General features: G+C 45.0%; 1 protein-coding gene across 1 annotated transcript in view; it reads right to left on the bottom strand.

The window, feature by feature from the left end:
• Positions 1-22,890, bottom strand: part of LOC126174865 (protein RRP5 homolog) — a 180,952-nt gene extending 158,062 nt beyond the window's left edge. The window contains 2 exon segments of the mRNA XM_049921266.1: positions 1,257-1,400; positions 22,563-22,890. Coding sequence (XP_049777223.1) covers positions 1,257-1,400; positions 22,563-22,643 — 225 coding nt within the window. The 5' untranslated portion in view covers positions 22,644-22,890.
• Between the last annotated feature and the right edge of the window lie 200 nt (positions 22,891-23,090).

The following is a 23,090-nucleotide window of genomic DNA, read 5'->3' as shown; positions in this document are numbered from 1 at the left end:
TCCAACCTTCACCTAAGTTCTCCAGTGAAACCTGCAAAACTAGCACTCCTGGAAGAAAGGATATTGCAGAGACATGGCTAACCCACAGCCTGGAGGACGTTTCCAGAATGAAATTTTCACTCTCCAGCTGAGTGTGCACGATATGAAACTTCCTGGCAGATTAAAACTGTGTGCCAGACCAAGACTTAAACTCTGGACCTTCGTCTTTCACGGGCAAGTGCTCTACTGACTGAGCTACCCAAGCACTACTCACGACCTGTCTTCACAGCTTTATTTCCGCCAGTGCCTCATCTCCCAGCTTCTAAACTTCACAGAAGTTCTCCTTTCTTCTGGTTGTGCTAGCCTCGCAAGTATCACAGGAGAGCTTCCATGAAATTTGGAAGGTAGGAGGCGAGATACTGGCAGAAGTAAAGCTGTGAGGACAAGTCACGAGTTGTGCTTGGGTAAATCGGTCAGTAGAGCTCTTGTCTGCGAAAGGCAAAGGTCCCAAGTTCGAGTCTCAGTCCAGAACATACTTTTAATCTGCCAGGAAGTTTCATATCAGCGCTCATTCCACAGCAGAGTGAAAATTTCAGTCTGGAATATCACCTCTGATTTGCACACTGAATAATTTGGACACCAGGCATTACTTTTCAACATGTTAAGGCTCGTAACTGTGCTTATCTTCAAAGTCTTCATGAATCTGCTGTCCTGATCCATCTCCACACAGAAGGAGTGCGACTGATGCCCTGGCCAGCATATCCACTGAAAATGTCTGGTCTTGAGTTGCGAAGCGACTGGCTGCCCACCACCTGCAAGCCACTATGATGAACTCTGGCAAATAGATGCAGCAATGTGGAATGACATACCAATATCTGCCACCCAAGTTCAATAGGACTTGATGCCCAGCCATTATAGAGTCTTTTTTAGTTGAAGCTCTGAGTTGCAGCTCTGTGTATTAAATTTCACAAATGTATCCCTCCAAATCACCTACAAATTTAGTCATATATTCTTAGTAGCACACTCTGTACTCGTAATAAGGTTATTTCTTTCTTGGAGTAGCAATTTTAATGTGCAGCAGTGTATTTCCTTTGGGACACCATTCACTATCCCCATGCGACAGGTTTGCCGCCACCTGTGGACTCACTGGCACCGTAAGCGGACCTACTGTCTCTACAGATATTTGCGGCATCACTTTTTGATTTTCTGCGGGAAGGAAAGAAGGGAGGGGATATCTCACACACAAGTCATAATCTTCACTTTAACATGAAACTTACCTTATAGGTCAACTTTTTCACAGTTTTACCTACTGCAGTGTAAGTTTTAGGGAGCTTTGTTATTTTTGATACAGCTCCTTTCTTTAATTTCCTTTGTTGCTTCCTGCTGGGTTTCTTACTGGACGTTTTCTTCTTACCAAAGAGCTGAAAACAAAAAGATTTACCGCATAGAGAACAAATAAACAAATGTGGGGCAGACAAGTAATACTCAATGCACTGATTTGAAAAATTTAATAAATGGAATGATAAATAATTTAGGATGCTATCTTACTGACATTAAGGTCAACAGAGAGAAGGCACTATCTTAATCCCATTATCGGTATGCAAGCGACGGTATGCACTACCTAATATGTTCCAAAATGCAGTGCAGAAGAAAAGAATATTTCTGGGGCTCATACCTCAGGCTCTATTGGTGACAGAACAGTAGAGACAAGTCTTTGGATAGCCACTGTGCTACAGACTATTTGTATAGCCAATAGGATTGCCTTTAATGTAATTAATCTACATTACTGGATCAAAGTTAAAATATTCACAATTCCTCCAGCTTAGGCAAATGGAGCAAACTGGTTGCTTCTCTCTCTTTGCATTAGATGTGCATCTTAGGAGGCACCATTTAGTTCAAGGGTGGTTTCCTAAAGAAAACCCGAAAAACTCCCCCCCCCCCCCTACGAAAACAGAGCCGCAGATGCCAAGATGGGGCTATGTACAGCAAATGCCTGAATTTTTAATGATATACTCCTAAGATACCAATCTCAAACAATCTTCAGAATTTTCTTGATGTCTTTATCTATTTCCAAGATACAGGAATTCAAAATTACCCAACTTGTATACATAAAATCTTGCATGTAAAATCCAGTGTGAGGTGAAAACATCGTTTATAATGTGATGTAGCATGGAAAAACATGCTGTAAAATGTCCCCATTATCATCAGAAGGATTCTGATAAGCATGTTGTAGTACTGGAGCACATGCTAAATTTTCATGCACCTAAATAAGTAAAAAATGAAAATCTTACTGATCCAGGAAGTTCTTTATAGATGACAGGGAAAAGAAGGGAACCAGCAGAAAAATACTGCTATTGGACCACAAGAACGCTGAGTAAGCCCCAGTTTATTAAAAGACTTCGGCTGAAAGGTGGGGTGCCAGCTGCCTTACACTACTTTCCTCAACACCTTTAAAAAATTGACCAAAAATCTTGGCATACAAACATATAATAAAGTCTCCACATGTCATTGTATTGAGTGTGGCGGAGGGTACCCTGTACCACTACTAGTCTTTTCCTTTCCAGCTCCACTTGCAAATAGAGTGAGGGAAAAATAACTGTCTATATGCCTCCATATGAACCCTAACTTCTTGTATCTTATCTTTGTGGTCCTTACATGCAATGTATGTTGGCGGCAGTAGAATTGTGTGGCAGTCTGCTTCAAATGCCATTTCTCTAAATTTTCTCAATAGTGTTTCTCGAAAAGAATGTCTTCTTCCCTCCAGGGAATCCCATTTGAGCTCTCGAAGAATCTCTGTAACACATGTTGTTCGAACCTACCACTAACATATCTAGCAGCCTGCCTCTGAATTGCTTCAATGTCTTACTTCAATCTGACCCAGTACAAATCCCAAACACTCTAGCAATATTCAACAATAGGTCACACCAGTATCCTATATGCAGTCTCTTTTAGAGGTGAACCACACTTTCCTAAACTGAAGTCGACCATTCATCCCTACCACAGCTCTCACATGCTCGTTCCATTTCATATTGCTTTGGAACATTATGCCCAAGCACATGACTGTGTCAAGCAGGGCACCACTAACCCTGTATCCAGAAATTACAGGCTTTTTCTTCCTCCTTATCTGCATTAACTTACATTTTTCCACATTTAGACACCAACTAGAAATTTCGTCCAAGTCATCTTCTACAATCACTCAAACTTTGACATCTTACCTAAAATCACATAATTGGCAAACAACCATTGATTGCTGCCCAACTCCTCCGCCAAATCATTTATATATTTCATCTCTCAGGAACAGTCCCGTTGAGGACAATATACTGGGTTCCTTTACTTAAGAAGTCTTCGAGCGACTCGCATATCTATGAACTTATTCCATACGCTCTTACCTGCGTTAACAGCATGCAATGGGGCACCATGTCAAATGCTTCCCAGAAATCTAGAAATATGGAATATGCCTGTTGCCCTTCACCCATAGTGCATAGTATATCATGTGGGAAAAGGGCAAGCTGAGTTACATATGAGTGATACTTTCTAAAAACATGCTGACTCATGGACATAAGATTCTCAGTCTAAGAAAATTTAATATATTCGAACTGTGAATATGTTCAAGGATTCTACAGCAAACTGAAGTTGGAGATATTGGTTTGTAATTTCGCGGGTCCGTTTTTTTGCCCTTCTTATGTACTGGAGTCACCTGCGCTTTTTCCGGTCACTTGAGACTCCGTGCTGGGTGAGAGTTCATGATAAATGCTGGCTAGGTAAGGGGCCAATGCCACAGAGTGCTCTTTGTAAAACCAAATTGGGATTCCATCCAGACTGGTGATTTATTTGCTTTCAAATCTTTCAGTTGGTTTTCTACACCAGGGATGCTTATTACTAAGTCATCCTTACAGGATTTTGTCCAATGGTCAAATGATAGTATGTTTATACGATTCTCCTGTGTGAACAATTTCTTGAATGTGCAATTCAAAACTTTGGCTTTTGCTATCTTCAACTGCTACACCAGACTGGTCAACAAGGGACTGAATGGAAGCCTTAGACCCGATTTGTGATTTTACATATGACCAGAATTTTCTCAGGTTCTCTGCCAGATCTTTTGTTAAGGTGTGATGATGGTAGTAGTTGGATGCTTTGAGCATAGATCTCTTCACACATGCAAGAATCTTTACTAACCTTCGCTTGTTGTCATTTGTGTGTTCCCTTCTGAACTGAGAGTACAACAGCCTCTGCTTCGTCAGCATCTACCATATTTTGTTGTTAAACCACAGTAGGTCTCTTCCATCCTTTAAATACATACCAAACTCATAACTCGCCAGAAAAAGATTTACAATCTGTTTAAACCTTGTCCATAATTCATCTACATCCATATGTGATGTCAGTTCACTGTCTAAGTGAGATGCTAACAACTGCTTATCTGATCTGTCCAGCAGAAACACACTCCTAGCCTTCTTGACTGATTTATTAACTTTTGTAATCATATTTGCTATAACATCAGGATCGCTAATTCCCATTTCTATACTGACATTGTCAATAAATTCCAGCCTATTTGTAGCTACAACATATAAGATATTTCCATTGTGTGTGGGCTACTGAGCTAGCTGCTCAAGACAGTTTTCAGAAACCATGTTCAACAGTATTTTGCATGACTGTCAGTCTGTAACCCCCCACCGCAATGAATCCACACACATCCCAGTCTATACTCAGTATGATAAAGTTGCATCAAAATAGTACTGCATAATCTGCATATTTACACACTACTGACCCTAGACTTCCTTTGAATTACTTTAGAACTGTCACAGCCAAATCAGGTGGTCAGTAAAATCATTCAACAATTAACTTGGTTTCACCTACACCTGTTATACCCGACCAGGTAACTTCACTGTCACACTCAACTTTGGTCTCGATAGACTGCAATGACAGCACTCCCCCTCCTATGGCTTCTAATCTCTCTTTCCGATATATGTTCCATGACTTGCTAAATGTATCAGAAGTTTCCACCTCGAATTTCAGCTGGCTCTCGGTCCCAAGAATAATTTAAGCATGAGAACTTTCCAGGAAGGACGTAAATTCATGAACTTTATTATGAATACCTCGACAGTTTACTGGTAAAATTTTTAGACCCAGAGTGCCTCTACTATGAGCATCATCAGGCTTCCCTTGCTGCATATTTTCAACATCAATCTTCTTTGATATGAGCTTTTATTTAATGAATGGAAACTACTTGAAACCATGCTTGTAACATAATAAGGAATTAACACTGATAAGCAAGTGTCTAAAAAGGGACTCAATATAAATATAAGTTCAGGTAGGAATATCAACAATGTAGGAAAAGATAAACTGCTACTTACTGTAAAGAAGACACGTCAAGTTGTGGACAGGCACAATTAAAACACACTCATATAAAGCTTTTGGCCACAACCTTCATCAGTAAAAGAGAGATGCACACCATTCACACACACAACTAAGCACACCTCATGCACATACAAACCCCGACTCCAGCATCTCGGGCCAAAAAGCTGTAGTTGGTGGTCGTGTGTGTGTATGAGATTTGCTTGCTTGTGTGTGTGTAAATGGTGTGTGTGCACCTCTCTTCTACTAATGAAGGCTGTGGCTGAACGCTTTATAGTGTTTTTTAACTGTGCCTGTCTGCAACTTGACGTGCCTTATTTCCAGTCAGTAGACAATATGTCTTTTCCTACACAGCTAGTTATAAGTTCAGCTTTTTTTCACCTTGGGAAAAGTGTCTTATCAAGTTGTTACAAATCTAAGAATTCTGACAGTATTAGCCAACAATGCCACACGGTTAACTCTGAACTTTTGAGCAGGCTTAATGTTGTTGTTAACACTAGTATAATTTTTATCTACTAAATTGAAAGACTACAACATTTCTCAGTTTGAAATTATCACTCAATGTTAAGGTTCCTCACAGGAATTGCACAGTTGCCACGAACTCCGTCACCCTTGCCTTTCATAGGAACAAATGATGTGAGTGAGGTGGTGCAGTGGTACAGCGCTGCTCCCACATTTGGGAAGACAACAGTTATAATCCACATCTGGCCTTTCTGATTTAGGTTTCCCATAATTTCCCTAAATCACTACAGGCAAATACCGGAATGGTTCCTTTGAAAGGGCATGGTCAATTTCCTTCCCCACCCTTGAAATGATCCAAACATGTGCTCCATTTCTAATGACCTGATGTCAACAGGATGTTAAGCTCTGACCTTCCTTAATGAATAAACTGTTGAGAAACACTTTAAAAACTCGCTAAAATCTCCTACTCAAGAGGACCTCTATCTCCACTAGTTTTGAAAAACATTTCTTCTAGATATCACACAAGTTACCTGTGTTTTCAAAAATCAATTTTTTGTATGTATAATTAGGGCATTAACTGAAATCAGTTTAAACCGACAGCAATGATACACCAGCAACAAACATCCTGGAGGTAGCAGGGAAATTTGAATAAATGTGGAAACTAAAGAATTCATTAGCATTCATAAAAATGTGGTAATATGTTTGGCAGTTTGTTCTACTATGTTACAATTCAACAATATATTGGAAGAAGCTGTTTTATTGCAATTGGGAACTTTAGACTGAACACAATAAGATGTTCGTTTTATTCCTTGTACAGCCATTTGAAATATTTGAAGATTTTTACATGTTGTGCACTGTGTGGCACCTGGGTTTATTGACACAGCAAAATGTAAAATATGAAATGGCAACTCAATAATATAAATCTAATGTAATGTCATGTTAATTCCTGTTGGTCAATCTTCAATAAACTGTTAATACTTGATCATCACTAAACAATGTAGCATGTAAATGGATGGACGTGTGCCCATTTCCCATCATAGCGCATGAGACTGGTGTGAGTGAGAAGAGTGTGCTTGACTGGTTTTCGTTTTGTCGTGAAGTGTGTTCAGAGTTTATTAAGTACAGGGGTAAGTTGGGTGGGCCTGGGGTTGTGGCGGAGGTGGAAGAGTTGCCATTTGGGAAAAGAAGTATGAGATGGGTAAGTCTGTGGTTGGTGTCTGGGTGTGTGGGGCCATTGTATTGGGGGGGGGGGGGGGGGGGGTTGAGTGTTCGGAATGTCTTTAGGTTTTTGGAGGAGCAGACTAAGAGAGAATTAGTGGGGTTAATTGAGGAGTTTATAGAACCATGTTCTATTGTAGTTTCTGATGCTTTTTCTTCTTATAGGGGGTTGGGTGAGGAGGGGTACAATCATTTAGTAGTGAAAAAAATTATGAGACAGAGGCTTGTATGAATACTATAGAGGGGTATAACCATCAGTCTCATTTAGATGAGAATTGTTGACGGAAGAGCTTCCCTGAGGGCTATTGTTTTTTTCAGATTTTTTAAGGACTATTAGTAAGATGTACAGGCCGAACGTGGTTAGTTAGGGTGGTTTGTGTGGGTGGGGTGGGTGCGACATGGGGACAGGGGGGGGGGGGGGGGGATAGTCATTGGTAGTGTTAGTGGGGGGGGGGGGGAGTTGATTTGTTATTTAATTGTGGAGGATCTATTTTGTTGCAACTTTTGTTGAGTTGTAATGTGTGATTGAGATTGGTTTATTTATTTATTTTGCTTATGGGTATTTTATTTTGGGATGAGGGGGGAGGTTGGGTGGGTGGTAGGTGGTGTGTGGGTGGGTTGGGTCTTTCTTTTGGTTTTGAATTTTTTTGTTGTGTGTGTGTGTGTGTGTGTGTGTGTGTGTGTGTGTGTGTGTGTGTGTGTGTGTGTGCGCGCGCGTGCGCACGTAGTGGCTGACCCAAGTTGTAGCACCAGAACTTTGTCGTGGCAAGTTTTTTTTAGTGTAATTGTTGTGTGTTATTGTGGCTGGTGGGGTGGTTCTGAGTTGGGTAGTGGTAATACGGTATCGTGTGTTGGTTTGTAGGTATGTAGTTGAATGGAAGTTTTCGATTCCAATGTGTGGTCGTATCTGTGGGTGTTTTGGTATTGGGAGCCACTGCTGACCTATGTGGGTGAAGGGAACTGTTCAATTTCAAGGTGTGGCTGAAGTTGTGGGTGATCCGGTTTCTGGAGCCGCTGCTGACGCATGCAGATGAAGAGAACTGTTAGGTTCAAAGGTGTGATCGTTGTTGTGGGCAGTTTGGTATCGGGAGCAGCTGTTGACCTATACAGGTGAAGGGAAGTGTTTGATTCTAAAGTGTGGTTCGATCACTGTGTGGTCGTGGCTGTGGGTGTTCTGGTATCGGGAGTTGCTGTTGAGCTATATAGGTCAAGGGAAGTGTTTGATTCCAACGTGTAGGTGTGGCTTTGGGTGATCTGTTATCGGGAGCTGCTGTGGAGTTATATATAGGCCATGGGAAGCGTTCGATTCCCATTTTGTTTTCGTAAGTGTGGTTTGGTGATATCAAAAGCTGTGGTGGTGGTGTAGTTTTTGGGAGTTTATAAGGTGGTATCGGGAACTGCGGTTGAGCCATGTAGGTCAAGTGAAATGTCCAATTCCTGTATATTTTCTTGGTGTCATTTTTTTCTTCATTTTGTGTGTTCTGGGGGTTCGTGTTTTTTTTTCCTACTATAATTAGCTTGCCCCCACCCACAGTTGTCCCATTAGTTTGATTGTATTTATGGAGGGAGATAACAATGTCTTATTTATATGTATTTTTGTGTTTGTTGCCGTGTGTATGTAGTGACGTAATAAGTGCCATATTGATGACATCATGGGTCAAACCAGACTGGTGGAATCAGATACTTCTATAATGTACACTCAGTTCTTAGCTGTGAGATCCTTACTGTACCAACTGAATATCCAATTACCTGTTATGCATATCAGGGAAAGCTTTACTAAGCATGTTACTAATAGTCCTATAAACCCGTGACCATTCACAACAACTCCCATATCGCGACTATGACGTCATGAAGTAAACATAACAACAAACACAAAAATAGATCGAGAAACCATCAAATACATATTCCTCCAAACATATAATGAAACTAACGGGACAAGCGAGGGAAATTGGGGGTTTTTGGGTGGGGACAAACTAAAAATAAACACACGCCAGTAAACAAAACGACAAAACGACCACAACCTTCCCAAAATCAACAAAATTACATTATCCACTAGAATCGAACACTTCCCTGGGTGCCTAGGCACAGATTTCCCTGACGGCTCTTTGTAAAATTTCACTGGTTGGGTCATTCAATGCCAAATCAACACACTTTAAATAAAAATTTTACCTCACCCTCTTAGATTTTGCTGAAGTTGGTATACTTACAGTGGGTGCTGAAACTAAAAAAAAATACCAAATTTCAATTTTTTACCTCAAACTATTCCTGAAATATGGTCATGTAAACTTTTCAAAAACTGGCCAAAAATGTGTGAACGGACTTTTTTTAAATTGCCCTAGGAACTGCCCTAATTGAGCTAGAGAACTGGGAAAGGTGTCATTTTGCAGCGTTTTTCATGCTCATTCCAGCGATAGACAAAAAACATAGCTTCTAATTAATAACCTTTTTCAAAATGGTAATTAATATTTTGACTTAATTTTTTTTTACAAAAAGTACATAATTGAAAATTTTCAAAATATTTCCATAACTACTTCATACTATTGTAAATCACATGGCAAAACATAATAAATGTGGGATGATGATGGGTTCATTGTTAAAAAAAATTATTCCGGACTCTTGTTTTTCACTAACGGCCCTAGTTTGACCAAACTGACCTTTAAGGTAGTACATCAGTAGAGGACCGTATACATAGGGCTTGATGTCTGTACAATAATTTAGAGACTGGAGCCGTTGTTGAGATGATGTAGTCTGCGTTGTTACCTTGTAAGGCTTTGTGTGCCTACAGCATTATTGTGCACTGTGGTTTTAGTGCAAATCAATTGTTACCTCTGTGTTGACCAGTCTGTATCTATTATATTTAATAGTTCATTTTCAAGTAAATCTATACATTGGAGGGCAGTTTATAAGTGGTTTTTGTATAATTATGGAACCAAGTAAAAAGTGCAGTGCTGTAAGAGTGCAGTGAAGAAGTCAAATCTTTTTATTAGAGACAGAAAAAAACTGAGAAATGTCACAACATGGATGCCCAAATTATTTCATCAAATACCATGTGGTGCCAAGATTTGTGATCAATGTAGGAAAGATGTAACCAAATTGAAAAATACACCAGAGCCCATCAGTGATGAAAGTGTTGAAGAAGAATCTTCTGGACGAGAGACAATCATCCGAGACCAAGACCCTGACTTCACTCCAACTTCAGTAGCTGTTAAAACATTTAACACACTTCAAGAACTAGGTGAGTCCCCAATTGACAAGAGAAAACTAACATCTAGGCATTACGCCAAATCAAAAGTGAAGAAAATCTCATGAATGACACGTAAACTCTTTGTTGCTCCTGAAACTTCTTCGTCAGATACTGATACTGATGAATCCGTTCTTGAAAATCTTAAAAGAAACTTTAAAAATTCTATAAGTAGAGCAAAAAAACTAATTATTCTTACAAGTTTACCTGCAAAGTGGAGTGTCAGGAAAATAATGAGGGAATTTAATGCTCCTAATTACATTGTTCGGCAGTCTAAAAAAATTTTGATTGGTTGGTTGGTTGGTTTGGGGGGGATTAAAGGGACCAGACTGTGACGGTCATCGGTCCCTTTTTCCAAAAAAAAGTAAAACCACCCAAAGAGAATAAAAAACGAACAACAGGAAAGACGTCAGACGGCACAGGACAAGAAATACTCCTACAGAGATCAGACGAAACAAATTAAAATCACACAGAGTGTGACAGTGGTTGGCCGACCATAGAGATAAAAAGGAAAAGCCAACCACCGAGAACACATTAAAAACTCAGCGTAAAATCGTAGGCCAATGGCCAGAATCAACACAAAAGAACAGAACAAACACTCAGAGTAAATAATAAAAACCCCCTGCTCGAATAAAACGGAAAACTAAGTCAGCCATACCAGGGTCATCACATAAGAGGGCAGGGAGCGTATCAGGCAGCGCAAATGTCTGCCTGACCACAGCTAAAAGGGGGCAGGCCAACAAAATGTGGGCCACTGTCAAAGCCGCCCCGCAGCGACATACAGGAGGGTCCTCCCGGCGCAGTAAATAACTGTGTGTCAGGTGGGAGTGGCCAATGCGGAGCCGACAAAGGACGACAGAGTCCCTGCGGTTGGCTCGCAGGGATGACCGCCACACAGTCGTCGTCTCCTTGATGGCACGGAGTTTATTGGGCATGATCCGATTGCGCCATTCAGCGTCCCAAAGCGCAAAAACTTTTCGGCAGAGGACTGCCCGCAAATCAGTCTCTGGGAGGCCAACGTCCAGAGACTGTTTACTCGTGGCCTCTTTCGCCAGGCGGCCAACATGTTCATTGCCCGGGATACCGACATGACCGGGGGTCCACACAAAGACCACAGAGCGGCCGCAACGTGCAAGAGTATGCAGGGACTCATGGATAGCCATCACCAGACGAGAACGAGGAAAACACTGGTCGAGAGCTCGTAAACCGCTCAGGGAATCGCTACAGATAACGAAGGACTCACCTGAGCAGGAGCGGATATACTCTAGGGCACGAAAGATGGCGACTAGCTCAGCAGTGTAAACGCTGCAGCCAGCCGCCAAGGACCGTTGTTCAGAATGGTCCCCTAGAGTTAGCGCATACCCGACACGACCAGCAACCATCGAACCGTCGGTGTAAACAATTCCAGAGCCCTGATACGTGGCCAGGATGGAATAAAAGTGGCGGCGGAATGCCTCTGGAGGGACCGAGTCCTTCGAGCCCTGTGCCAAGTCGAGCCGAAGGCAAGGGCGAGGAACACACCACGGGGGTGTACGCAGAGGCGCCCGGAAAGGAGGTGGAACTGGGAAAAACCCAAGCCCGCAGAGAAGCTCCTTGATGCGTACGGCGATCGGACAACCCGACCGGGGCCGACGGTCTGGCAGATGGACGACTGACTGCGGGAACAGGACACGATAATTTGGATGCCCGGGCAAGCTAAAAACATGGGCAGCATAAGCGGCCAGCAAACGTTGGCGTCGGAACCGCAGTGGAGGTACACCTGCCTCCACTAGGACGCTGTCCACAGGGCTGGTGCGGAAAGCACCAGTGGCAAGGCGTATCCCGCTGTGGAGAATTGGGTCCAGCACCCGCAACGCAGATGGGGATGCTGAGCCATATGCTAGGCACCCATAATCCAGGCGAGACTGGATTAACGCCTGGTAGAGCCGCAACAGGGTAGATCGGTCGGCGCCCCAGCGGGTGTGGCTCAAACAACGCAGGGCGTTGAGATGCCGCCAACACGCTTGTTTAAGCTGCCGGATATGAGGCAGCCAAGTCAACCGGGCATCAAAAAGGACACCCAAAAACCTGTGGGTCTCCACCACAGCAAGAAGTTCGTCGGCAAGATAAAGCCGCGGCTCAGGATGGACCGTTCGGCGCCGGCAGAAATGCATAACGCGGGTCTTGGCAGCCGAAAACTGAAAACCACGCGCTACAGCCCAAGACTGCGCCTTGCGGATTGCGCCCTGTAGCTGACGTTCAGCTGCTGCAATGCTAATAGAACTATAGTAAAGACAGAAGTCGTCAGCATACAGGGAAGCGGAGACAGAATTTCCTACTGCCGCAGCGAGACCGTTTATTGCAATTAAAAACAGGCAGACACTGAGGACAGAGCCCTGGGGTACCCCGTTCTCCTGGACGAGGGAGGAACTATACGAGGCCGCGACTTGCACGCGGAAGGTACAATACGACAGAAAATTTCTGATAAAGATCGGCAGAGGGCCCCGAAGACCCCATCCATGAAGCGTAGAAAGGATGTGATGACGCCATGTCGTATCATACGCCTTCCGCATGTCGAAAAAGACAGCGACCAGGTGCTGACGGCGGGCAAAGGCTGTACGGATGGCCGACTCAGGGCTCACCAGATTGTCGGTGGCGGAGCGGCCTTTACGGAACCCACCCTGAGACGGAGCCAGAAGGCCTCGAGACTCCAGCACCCAATTTAAGCGCCGGCTCACCATCCGTTCAAGCAACTTGCAAAGAACGTTGGTGAGACTAATGGGACGGTAGCTGTCCACCTCCAGAGGGTTCGGTTGGTTGGTTGGTTGGTTTGGGGGATGAAAGGGACCAGACTGCTACGGTCATCGGTCCCTTTTTCCAAAGACAAAGAACATCCACAGAGAATAAAAACGAGGAACAGAATAGATCACAGACGATACAGAACAAGAGAAACGGAGACAAGGACAAGACAAAACGAACTAAAACCACACAGAGTGTGACAGTGGTTGGCCGACCATAGAAATAAAAAAGGAAAAGCCAACCACTTAGAAACACATTAAAAGATCAGTTTAAAATCATAGGCCAAAGGCCAGAATCAAAACAAAATATAAAACAGAAACACTCAGATGAAAGAATAAAAACTCCCTGCCCTAATAAAACGTAAAACTAAGGCAGCCATAACAGGGTCATCGGATAAAACGGCAGGGAGCGTATCAGGCAGCGCAAATGTCTGCCTGACCACAGCTAAAAGGGGGCAGGCCAACAGAATGTGGGCCACCGTCAAAGCCACCCCGCAGCGACATACAGGAGGGTCCTCCCGGCGCAGTAAATAACTGTGTGTTAGCCGGGAGTGGCCAATACGGAGCCGACAAAGGACGACTGAGTCCCTGCGGTTGGCTCGCATGGAGGACCGCCACACAGTCGTCGTCTCCTTAATGGCACGGAGTTTATTGGGTGTAATCCGATCGCGCCATTCAGCGTCCCAAAGCGCAAAAACTTTTCGGCGGAGGACCGCCCGCAAATCAGCCTCTGGGAGGCCAACATCCAGAGATGGTTTACTCGTGGCCTCTTTCGCCAGGCGGTCAACATGTTCATTGCCCGGGATACCGACATGACCGGGGGTCCACACAAAGACCACAGAGCGGCCGCAACGCGCAAGAGTATGCAGGGACTCATGGATTGCCATCACCAGACGAGAACGAGGAAAACACTGGTCGAGAGCTCGTAAACCGCTCAGGGAATCGCTACAGATAACGAAGGACTCACCTGAGCAGGAGCGGATATACTCTAGGGCTCTAAAGATGGCGACTAGCTCAGCAGTGTAAACGCTGCAGCCAGCCGCCAAGGACCGTTGTTCGGAATGGTCCCCTAGAGTTAGCGCATACCCGACACGACCAGCAACCATCGAACCGTCGGTGTAAACAATTCCAGAGCCCTGATACGTGGCCAGGATGGAATAAAAGCGGCAGCGGAAGGCCTCTGGAGGGACCGAGTCCTTCAAGCCCTGTGTCAAGTCGAGCCGAAGGCAAGGGCGAGGAACACACCACGGGGGTGTACGCAGAGGCGCCCGGAAAGGAGGTGGAACAGGGAAAAACCCAAGCCCACAGAGAAGCTCCTTGACGCGTACGGCGATCGGACAACCCGACCGGGGCCGACGGTCTGGCAGATGGACGACTGACTGCGGGAACAGGACACGATAATTTGGATGCCCGGGCAAGCTTAGAACATGGGCCGCATAAGCGGCCAGCAAACGTTGGCGCCGGAACCGCAGTGGAGGTACACCTGCCTCCACTAGTACACTGTCCACAGGGCTGGTGCGGAAAGCACCAGTGGCAAGGCGTATCCCGCTGTGGAGAATTGGGTCCAGCACCCGCAACGCAGATGGGGATGCTGAGCCATAAGCTAGGCACCCATAATCCAGGCGAGACTGGATTAACGCCTGGTAGAGCCGCAACAGGGTAGAGCGGTCGGCGCCCCAGTGGGTGTGGCTCAAGCATCTCAGAGCGTTTAGATGCCGCCAACACGTCTGTTTAAGCTGCCGGATATGAGGCAGCCAAGTCAACCGGGCATCGAAAACCACCCCCAAAAACCTGTGGGTTTCCACCACAGCAAGGAGTTCGTCGCCAAGATAAAGCCGCGGCTCAGGATGGACTGTTCGGCGCCGGCAGAAATGCATAACGCGGGTCTTGGCTGCCGAAAACTGAAACCCATGCTCTACAGCCCAAGACTGCGCCTTACGGATAGCGCCCTGTAGCTGACGTTCAACAGCTGCAATGCCAGTAGAGCTGTAATAAAGGCAGAAGTCGTCAGCATACAGGGAAGCAGAGACAGAATTTCCCACGGCCGCAGCGAGCCCGTTAATGGCTATTAAAAACAGGCAGACACTTAAAACAGAACCCTGTGGCACACCGTTCTCCTGGACGTGGGTGGAACTATAGGAGGCTGCGACTTGCACGCGGAAGGTACGATACGACAGGAAATTGCGGATAAAGATCGGCAGAGGGCCCCGAAGACCCCATCCATGAAGCGTAGAAAGGATGTGATGACGCCATGTCGTATCGTACGCCTTCCGCATGTCGAAAAAGACAGCGACCAGGTGCTGACGGCGGGCAAAGGCAGTACGGATGGCCGACTCCAGGCTCACCAGATTGTCGGCGGCGGAGCGGCCTTTCCGGAACCCACCCTGAGACGGAGCCAGAAGGCCCCGAGACTCCAGTACCCAATTTAAGCGCCGGCTCACCATCCGTTCAAGCAACTTGCAAAGAACGTTGGTGAGACTAATGGGACGGTAACTGTCCACCTCCAGAGGGTTCTTTCCAGGTTTCAAAATGGGGATGACAATACTTTCCCGCCATTGCGACGGAAACTCGCCCTCGACCCAGAGACGGTTGTAAAGGTCGAGGAGGCGTCGCTTGCAGTCCACTGAAAGGTGTTTCAGCATCTGACAGTGGATGCGATCTGGCCCGGGAGCGGTATCAGGGCAAGCGGCAAGGGCACTCTGAAATTCCCACTCACTGAATGGAGCGTTGTAGGGTTCAGAAGCGTCGGTGCGAAAAGAAAGGCTCCGACGTTCCATCCGCTCTTTAATGGAGCGGAAGGCCTGGGGGTAATTCGCAGAAGCGGAACTCATAGCAAAATGCTCTGCTAAGCGGTTTGCAATGACGTCGGAGTCAGTACAAACTGCTCCATTCAGTGAGAGCGCAGGGACGCTGGCAGGGGTCCGATAGCCGTAGACGCGTCGAATCTTGGCCCAGACCTGCGAAGGAGTGACATGGAGGCCAATGGTGGACACATACCGCTCCCAGCACTCCTTCTTGCCTTGGCGGATAAGGAGGCGGGCCCGCGCACGCAGCCGTTTGAAGGCGATAAGGTGGTCTAAGGAGGGATGTCGCTTGTGACGCTGGAGCGCCCGCCGGCGATCTTTAATCGCTTCAGCGATCTCAGGCGACCACCAAGGCACAGCCCTCCACCGAGGGGACCCAGAAGAACGGGGAATGGCAGACTCGGCGGCAGTGACGATGCCGGCGGTGACCGATGTAACCACCGCATCAATGGCATCAGTTGAGAGAGGCTCAATAGCGGCAGTGGAGGAGAACAAGTCCCAGCCAGCCTTATTCATAGCCCATCTGCTAGGGTGCCCAGAAGAGTGACGCTGTGGTAGTGACAGAAAAATCGGAAAGTGGTCACTACCACACAGGTCGTCATGCACACTCCAGTGGACAGATGGTAAGAGGCTAGGGCTACAGATTGAAAGGTCAATGGCGGAGTAGGTGCCATGCGCCACACTGAAGTGTGTGGAGGCACCATCATTCAAAATCGAGAGATCGAGCTGCGACAATAAATGCTCAACGGTGGCGCCTCGACCTGTTGCCACTGACCCACCCCACAGAGGGTTATGGGCGTTAAAGTCGCCCAATAATAAGAAAGGTGGCGGCAATTGGGCTATCAGCGCAGCCAGGACATGCTGCGCGACATCACCCTCCGGTGGAAGGTAAAGACTGCAGACGGTAAGAGCCTGCGGCGTCCACACCCTAACAGCGACAGCCTCTAAAGCTGTTTATAGAGGAACAGACTCGCTGTGAAGAGAGTTAAGGACATAGATGCAGACGCCACCAGACACCCTTTCATAAGCTGCTCGGTTCTTATAATAACCCCGATAGCCACGGAGGGCGGGGGTGCGCATTGCTGGAAACCAAGTTTCCTGCAGAGCAATGCAGAGGAAAGGGTGAAGGCTGATAAGTTGGCGGAGCTCAGCTAGATGGTGGAAGAAACCGCTGCAGTTCCACTGGAGGATGGTTTTGTCCATGGCTGAGAAAGGCGTGCCGGGACTGGGACGGCAGATTACGCTGCTGGGTCACCTGCTGCCTCCGATTGAGCACCCGTGCTAGTGCTATTCACGGCGTCTGAGGGACCGGCGATATCGAGGTCCTCAGCGGACGCCAGAATCTCCACCTCGTCCTCAGACGCAAAGCTAGAAGGTAGCGATGGGGTGGCTACCACCGCGCGTTCCTTGGGCTTAGAGCTGCTCTTCTTTGATTTCTCACGCTGCTCCTTGGGTTTAACTGGCTGGGAGGGCTTCACCGATTCAGTCTCCGGGACTGAGGAGGATCGGGAAGCCCTTCGACCTGCAGATTGTGGGCACTTACGCCACTGGCTATCGTCAGCCTTCCCACTGGTGGAAACCTGGGAAGGGAGGGACCCAAGGGACCCCTTGCGAGCGTGAGAAGCCGAAGAAGTTGGACACTTCTCCGGCTTAGAAGCGAGGACCGACGTCCCCGATGGGGGGGATGGTGTTGCTCCTGAGGTAGGTGGCACAGGAGCAACCCGGTGGGTAGAGCCCCCCACTGGCAAGGGGGCAGGAGGAGTTGTACCACTCGTCGATCCGGCCGGAAGGCGCGAAACTGATGGGGCTAGCACAGGTGTTGTAGCAGCGGCGTAGGAAGTTGTCATTCGCACTGGATGTAATCGGTCGTATTTCCGTTTGGCCTCAGTATAAGTCAGTCGGTCCAGGGTCTTATATTCCATGATTTTGCGCTCTTTCTGGAATATTCTGCAGTCTGGCGAGCAAGGTGAATGGTGCTCCCCGCAGTTGACGCAGATGGGAGGCGGGGCACATGGAGTATCGGGATGAGATGGGCGTCCGCAATCTCGACATGTGAGGCTGGAAGTGCAGCTGGAAGACATATGGCCGAACTTCCAGCACTTGAAGCACCGCATCGGGGGAGGGATATAGGGCTTGACGTCACATCGGTAGACCATCACCTTGACCTTTTCCGGTAACGTATCACCCTCGAAGGCCAAGATGAAGGCACCGGTAGCAACCTGATTGTCCCTCGGACCCCGATGAACGCGCCGGACGAAATGAACACCTCTACGTTCTAAGTTGGCGCGCAGCTCGTCATCAGACTGCAAAAGGAGGTCCCTATGGAAAATAACACCCTGGACCATATTTAAACTCTTATGTGGAGTAATAGTAACGTTAACATCCCCCAACTTGTCACAAGCAAGTAACCTGCGTGACTGGGCGGAGGATGCCGTTTGTATCAGTACTGAGCCAGAGCGCATTTTAGACAAGCCCTCCACCTCCCCAAACTTGTCCTCTAAATGCTCGACGAAGAACTGAGGCTTTGTGGAGAGAAAAGACTCCCCATCAGCTCTCGTGCAAACTAAGAATCGGGGCGAATAACTGTTACCTCCATCCTGGGACTTACGCTCTTCCCACGGCGTGGCCAGGGAGGGGAACGTTTTCGGATCGTACTTCTGAGCATTAAATTGAGCCCGAGAACGCTTAGAGACTGCTGGCGGCTGGCCGCCAGCGAGAGATGATGTACCACGCTTCATTGCGGGTCATCCGCCCTGATGCTACCTACTCCGACCAAGGGCCCTCCCCACGGGCGCCACCCAGCCACAGCAAAGGCCACCTGGTAGGATGGCCGTTGCCGGGAGTCCTGATACCCCAGGAGGATAGGCATCTACTCCTTGGCATACGTGGGGAGTTAACGGCGCAGGCATCAGTAGAGCGATCCCTGTGTTGTCAGGGGGCTACAACCAAGAGGGTACATGGCGGCCCCACCACAACGGACTGGCTACCGTGCTGGATCTTAGGTGCAAAACTGTCCAAGGTCGTCGTCGCAGTTAAAAGAAACACTGCAGAGGGCAGCGTGGTAATCGCACCCAGGGACGTATCCCCGCCCTAAAGATCGAAAACGAGCGGGACACCATTGCAACGACGTGAAAGCCGGCTAAAGGTCTAATTGCACGACGGATACAGTGCACCATGTAAGGCGCCCTTCCCCAATTGGCTCGCTCTTCGGAATAATTTAGAAAGATGGAGGTCAAACCCGAGAGGGGACCATCACATAAGGCCAAAACATGTGAGACTCCTTTTAGTCGCCTCTTACGACAGGCAGGAATACCGCGGGCCTATTCTAACCCCCGAACCTGCAGGGGGGGAAAAAATTTTGAAAGAGAAAGGATTCATGGAAGGTCCAAACCCAAAACCAGGGAAGTGTTTACCAACAGAAACTGTCAAAACTGTACATTCATTTTATGAAAATGATGAAGTTAGCAGGGCAATGCCAGGTACTGAAGATTGTGTGACAATTACAGAAACAAATGGAAATAAAACAAAAATATCAAAAAGACTTATTTTGCGTAACCTTAACGAAGCTTACAAGCATTTTAAAGACAAGTTTCCTAACTTAAAAATAGGTTTCTCTAAATTTGCTGAGTTGAGACCAAAACATTGTGTATTAGCTGGCCGGAGTGGCACACACACACTGTCTGGGGGTGCACAACTCACCAAAACATAAAAAACAAAATTAGTGATAGAAAATGCCAAACTAAATACAGTAACAAACAGCAGCTTAAACAATTATAAGCAGTGCATTGCAAAAATGCTTTGCAACCCATCATCAGTTGATTGCAACAAGGGAAACTGCGAATACTGCCCAGGAGAAACTGTCATACGTAAAATTTTAAAAGACTTTTCATGAAAACTTAATGGAACAAGTTCAGTTCCGACAGTGGATGTCAGTTGACCGATGTAATCTGGAAATTGTTCAGAAAACTTCTGAAGAATTCATAGATTTATTTTGTAGTAAGATGTCGACTTTGATTCGGCATGACTTCACTGCCAAGCAACAACGAACATTCCTTAACTCCACAAGAGAAAACCTTATGGAATCTGAATTTATTGTCATATGTGATTTTTTAGAAAATTATAGTATAGTTCTACAGGATGAAGCTCAGAGTTTCCACGGGACAAGACAACAGATTACCATTCATCCTTTTGTTATATATTACAAACAGGAAGCCAAAATTGAGCATATGAGCTTTGTCATTGTTTCTGATTGCCTGGAGCACAATACAACTGCGATTTACACCTTTCAAAAGAACCTAATTTCATATCTAACAAATAAATTTCAAAAGATTCCAAAAAAGATATACTATTATTCTGACAGTTCTGCTGCTCAGTATAAAAATAAGAAAAACTTCATGAACCTTTGCCTTCATGAGGAAGACTTCAACATAAAAGCTGAGTGGCACTTTTCAGCCACAGCACATGGGAAAAAGCCTTGTGATGGAGTAGGGGGTTCAGTAAAGAGACTGGCAGCTCGTGCAAGTTTGCAAAGGCCATACCAAAATCAGATCCAAACCACACGAGATCTATTTGAGTGGGCAGTAGATAATATCACAAATGTTGAATTGGCATATTCCACTCAAGAAGATTACGCTGCTTCAGAAATATTTTTAAAAAGCCGACTTGAAGAGGCATTGACAATCAAAGGAACACAGCAATTTCACGCTTTCATTCCCAACATTACATCAAAATTAATAGTCAAATACTTCTCAGGTGATATGCAGAGTTGGGAGAGGGAAGTAACTACATCACCAGACAAACTGAAGTTACAAGTTATATCTGGCTATGTCACCACTGTATATGGGAGAAACTGGTGGCTTGGGTACATTTTAGAAGGGAAAAAAACGAAGAACTTGATGAAATGAAAATAACTTTTCTTCATCCATGTGGACCAGCTAAGTCATTCTCCTATTCTGCACATGCAGATGTCCTGTGGGTGTGAGTTGTGGATGTTCTCACAAAAGTGAATCCATTTACTCCAACAGGGAGAACATATATTCTTAATGAAAGCGATATAAACCAAACCCAGTCAGCTTTATTAAAATGTAATATGTGAAGTTCCAAGACCATTTATTGGGAAACTGCTTTCAACTCAAAACTTAATTTTTGTCTCAGATTAGTGTTAAGGCATAATTTATAGAAAGTTGTTTCAAAATTATTGTTAGTACCTATTGTGTTAAATTTAGCTACGTACAGATACCTGTTACTCAAAAACAAGCATTATGTATTTAATTTGTTAAATAGTTCCATTTCAAACATCATGGACCACAACTATTATGTAAATACTTGTACTTTTTCATACTTTATTGCAGTTTGTAGTTAAATACTCAAACTTTTTTGTTTTATCAGTTAATGTACTGTTAGTTAAGTTGTATGAAATTGAAATAAGCAATCAATTATAAAATATGCTGATTAGTTTTGTTTTAATGAGGTAATGTTTTGATAGTTCTAATACTTTTTTTACTTACCTTATAGCATATTTTAATGAAATTCCTGTTTGTTAAGGGTCAGTTTGGTCAAACTAGGGTCGTTAGTGAAAAACAAGAGTCCGGAATAATTTTTTTTAACAATGAACCCATCATCATCCCAGATTTATATTTTGCCATGTGATTTACAATAGTATGAAGCAGTGATGGAAATATTTTGAAAATTTTCAATTATGTACTTTTTGTAAAAAAATTACAATTAAATCAAAATATTAATTAGTTTTTAGAAAAATGTTATTAATTAGAAGCTATGTTTTGTTGTATGTCCCTGGAAAGAGCATGCCAAATGACACCTTCACCAGTTCTCTATCTCAATTAGGGCAGCTCCTAGGACAATTTAAAAAAAAAGTCCGCTCTCACATTTTTGGCTGGTTTTTGAAAAGTTTACATAGCCATATTTCTGGAATGGTTTAAGATAAAAAAATTGAAATTTGGTATTTTTCTTAGTCTCAGCGTCCACTATAAGTATAGGCCTACCAACTTTCAGCAAAATCTAAGAAGGTAGGGTAAAATAGGCGTGTTGATTTGACATGGAATGACTCGTTTTCCTAAATCGCTTCAAGTATATGCCGGTATGGTTCCTGCATTATTCTCATAAAACGTACATACGTATTCTGCGTGTTTTTATAGTCCTGAGGTATTTATTTTCATGGTATTACAACAAATCCCTCATCACTATAATATCACCGGCCGGAGTGGCCGAGCGGTTCTAGGCGCTACAGTCGCAGGTTCGAATCCTGCTGTGGGCATGGATGTGTGTGATGTCGTTAGGTTAGCTAGGTTTAAGTAGTTCTAAGTTCTAGCGGACTGATGACCTCAGAAGTTAAGTCCCATAGTGCTCAGAGCCATTTGAACCAGTTATATCATCTGCGGATGAATAAATGCATTTCACACTGTCATAAAGCGTCAACATCAATGCCTATGCACTAAAATCAGACTTGCTACAGTGTACGCGAAACTGCAGCAGACATAGTTCTGTGCCAGCAAAAATGCCGACTGTAGCGTTCTCAATATCATTGGCGAAAACACAGTTCCACTGGCCTACGCATATTATAGCGGCTATTCAAGAATTTTGGAATTATGCGAGTCGCAATTGAGACTATTATCCCATCTTACCCTCAGCACATACAAGAGCATAATGAAAGCTATCATTACAAACATCAATTTCATGTTAAGTCAAAAAATTATCACAACAAGAACTTACGCTGAATGTTTGTTTCTTGAGTGACGCAACTCCTGGTTTTGTCCCACCGCGAGGAAAACTTCTTTCAGCAGTAGCAACCATGGTCGAGGAGATTATCACGAAAAATTCAAGGCACAAACTAAAAACTAAATTCTAAACACTGATCACTTCATGTAAAAACTACAATAAGAAAAGATCATCATCCAATACTTCATTGAACTGAGCCTCTACGTAGGTGAACTAAAATGAACATGTACACACGAAAGAAAATAATTACAAAAATTGAACATCTATCACGTACGCAAACACGTGTATGTACAGGTAAGTACACAACAACAAGATCGACCTATGCTAGACCGCCCACAAATACCTTAAACCTTAAATCGATAATCGAAGTTCGATTCATACAATCTTTGACTATAAAGCCGGTGTCACACACGCAACAAAAGTGTTCCCTGACCTGCTGAGGGATTAAGTTTCACTAATCCCTCAACAGACTGTGTCTTTCTCTTTTTCAGGTTACACCAGCTAGGACCAATCAACAAGAGT

Source organism: Schistocerca cancellata, chromosome 3, assembly GCF_023864275.1.
Source record: "Schistocerca cancellata isolate TAMUIC-IGC-003103 chromosome 3, iqSchCanc2.1, whole genome shotgun sequence".
NCBI lineage: Eukaryota > Metazoa > Arthropoda > Insecta > Orthoptera > Acrididae > Schistocerca > Schistocerca cancellata.
Note: the sequence above shows the minus strand (reverse complement) of the source record. Positions and strands in the feature narration are given on the sequence as shown.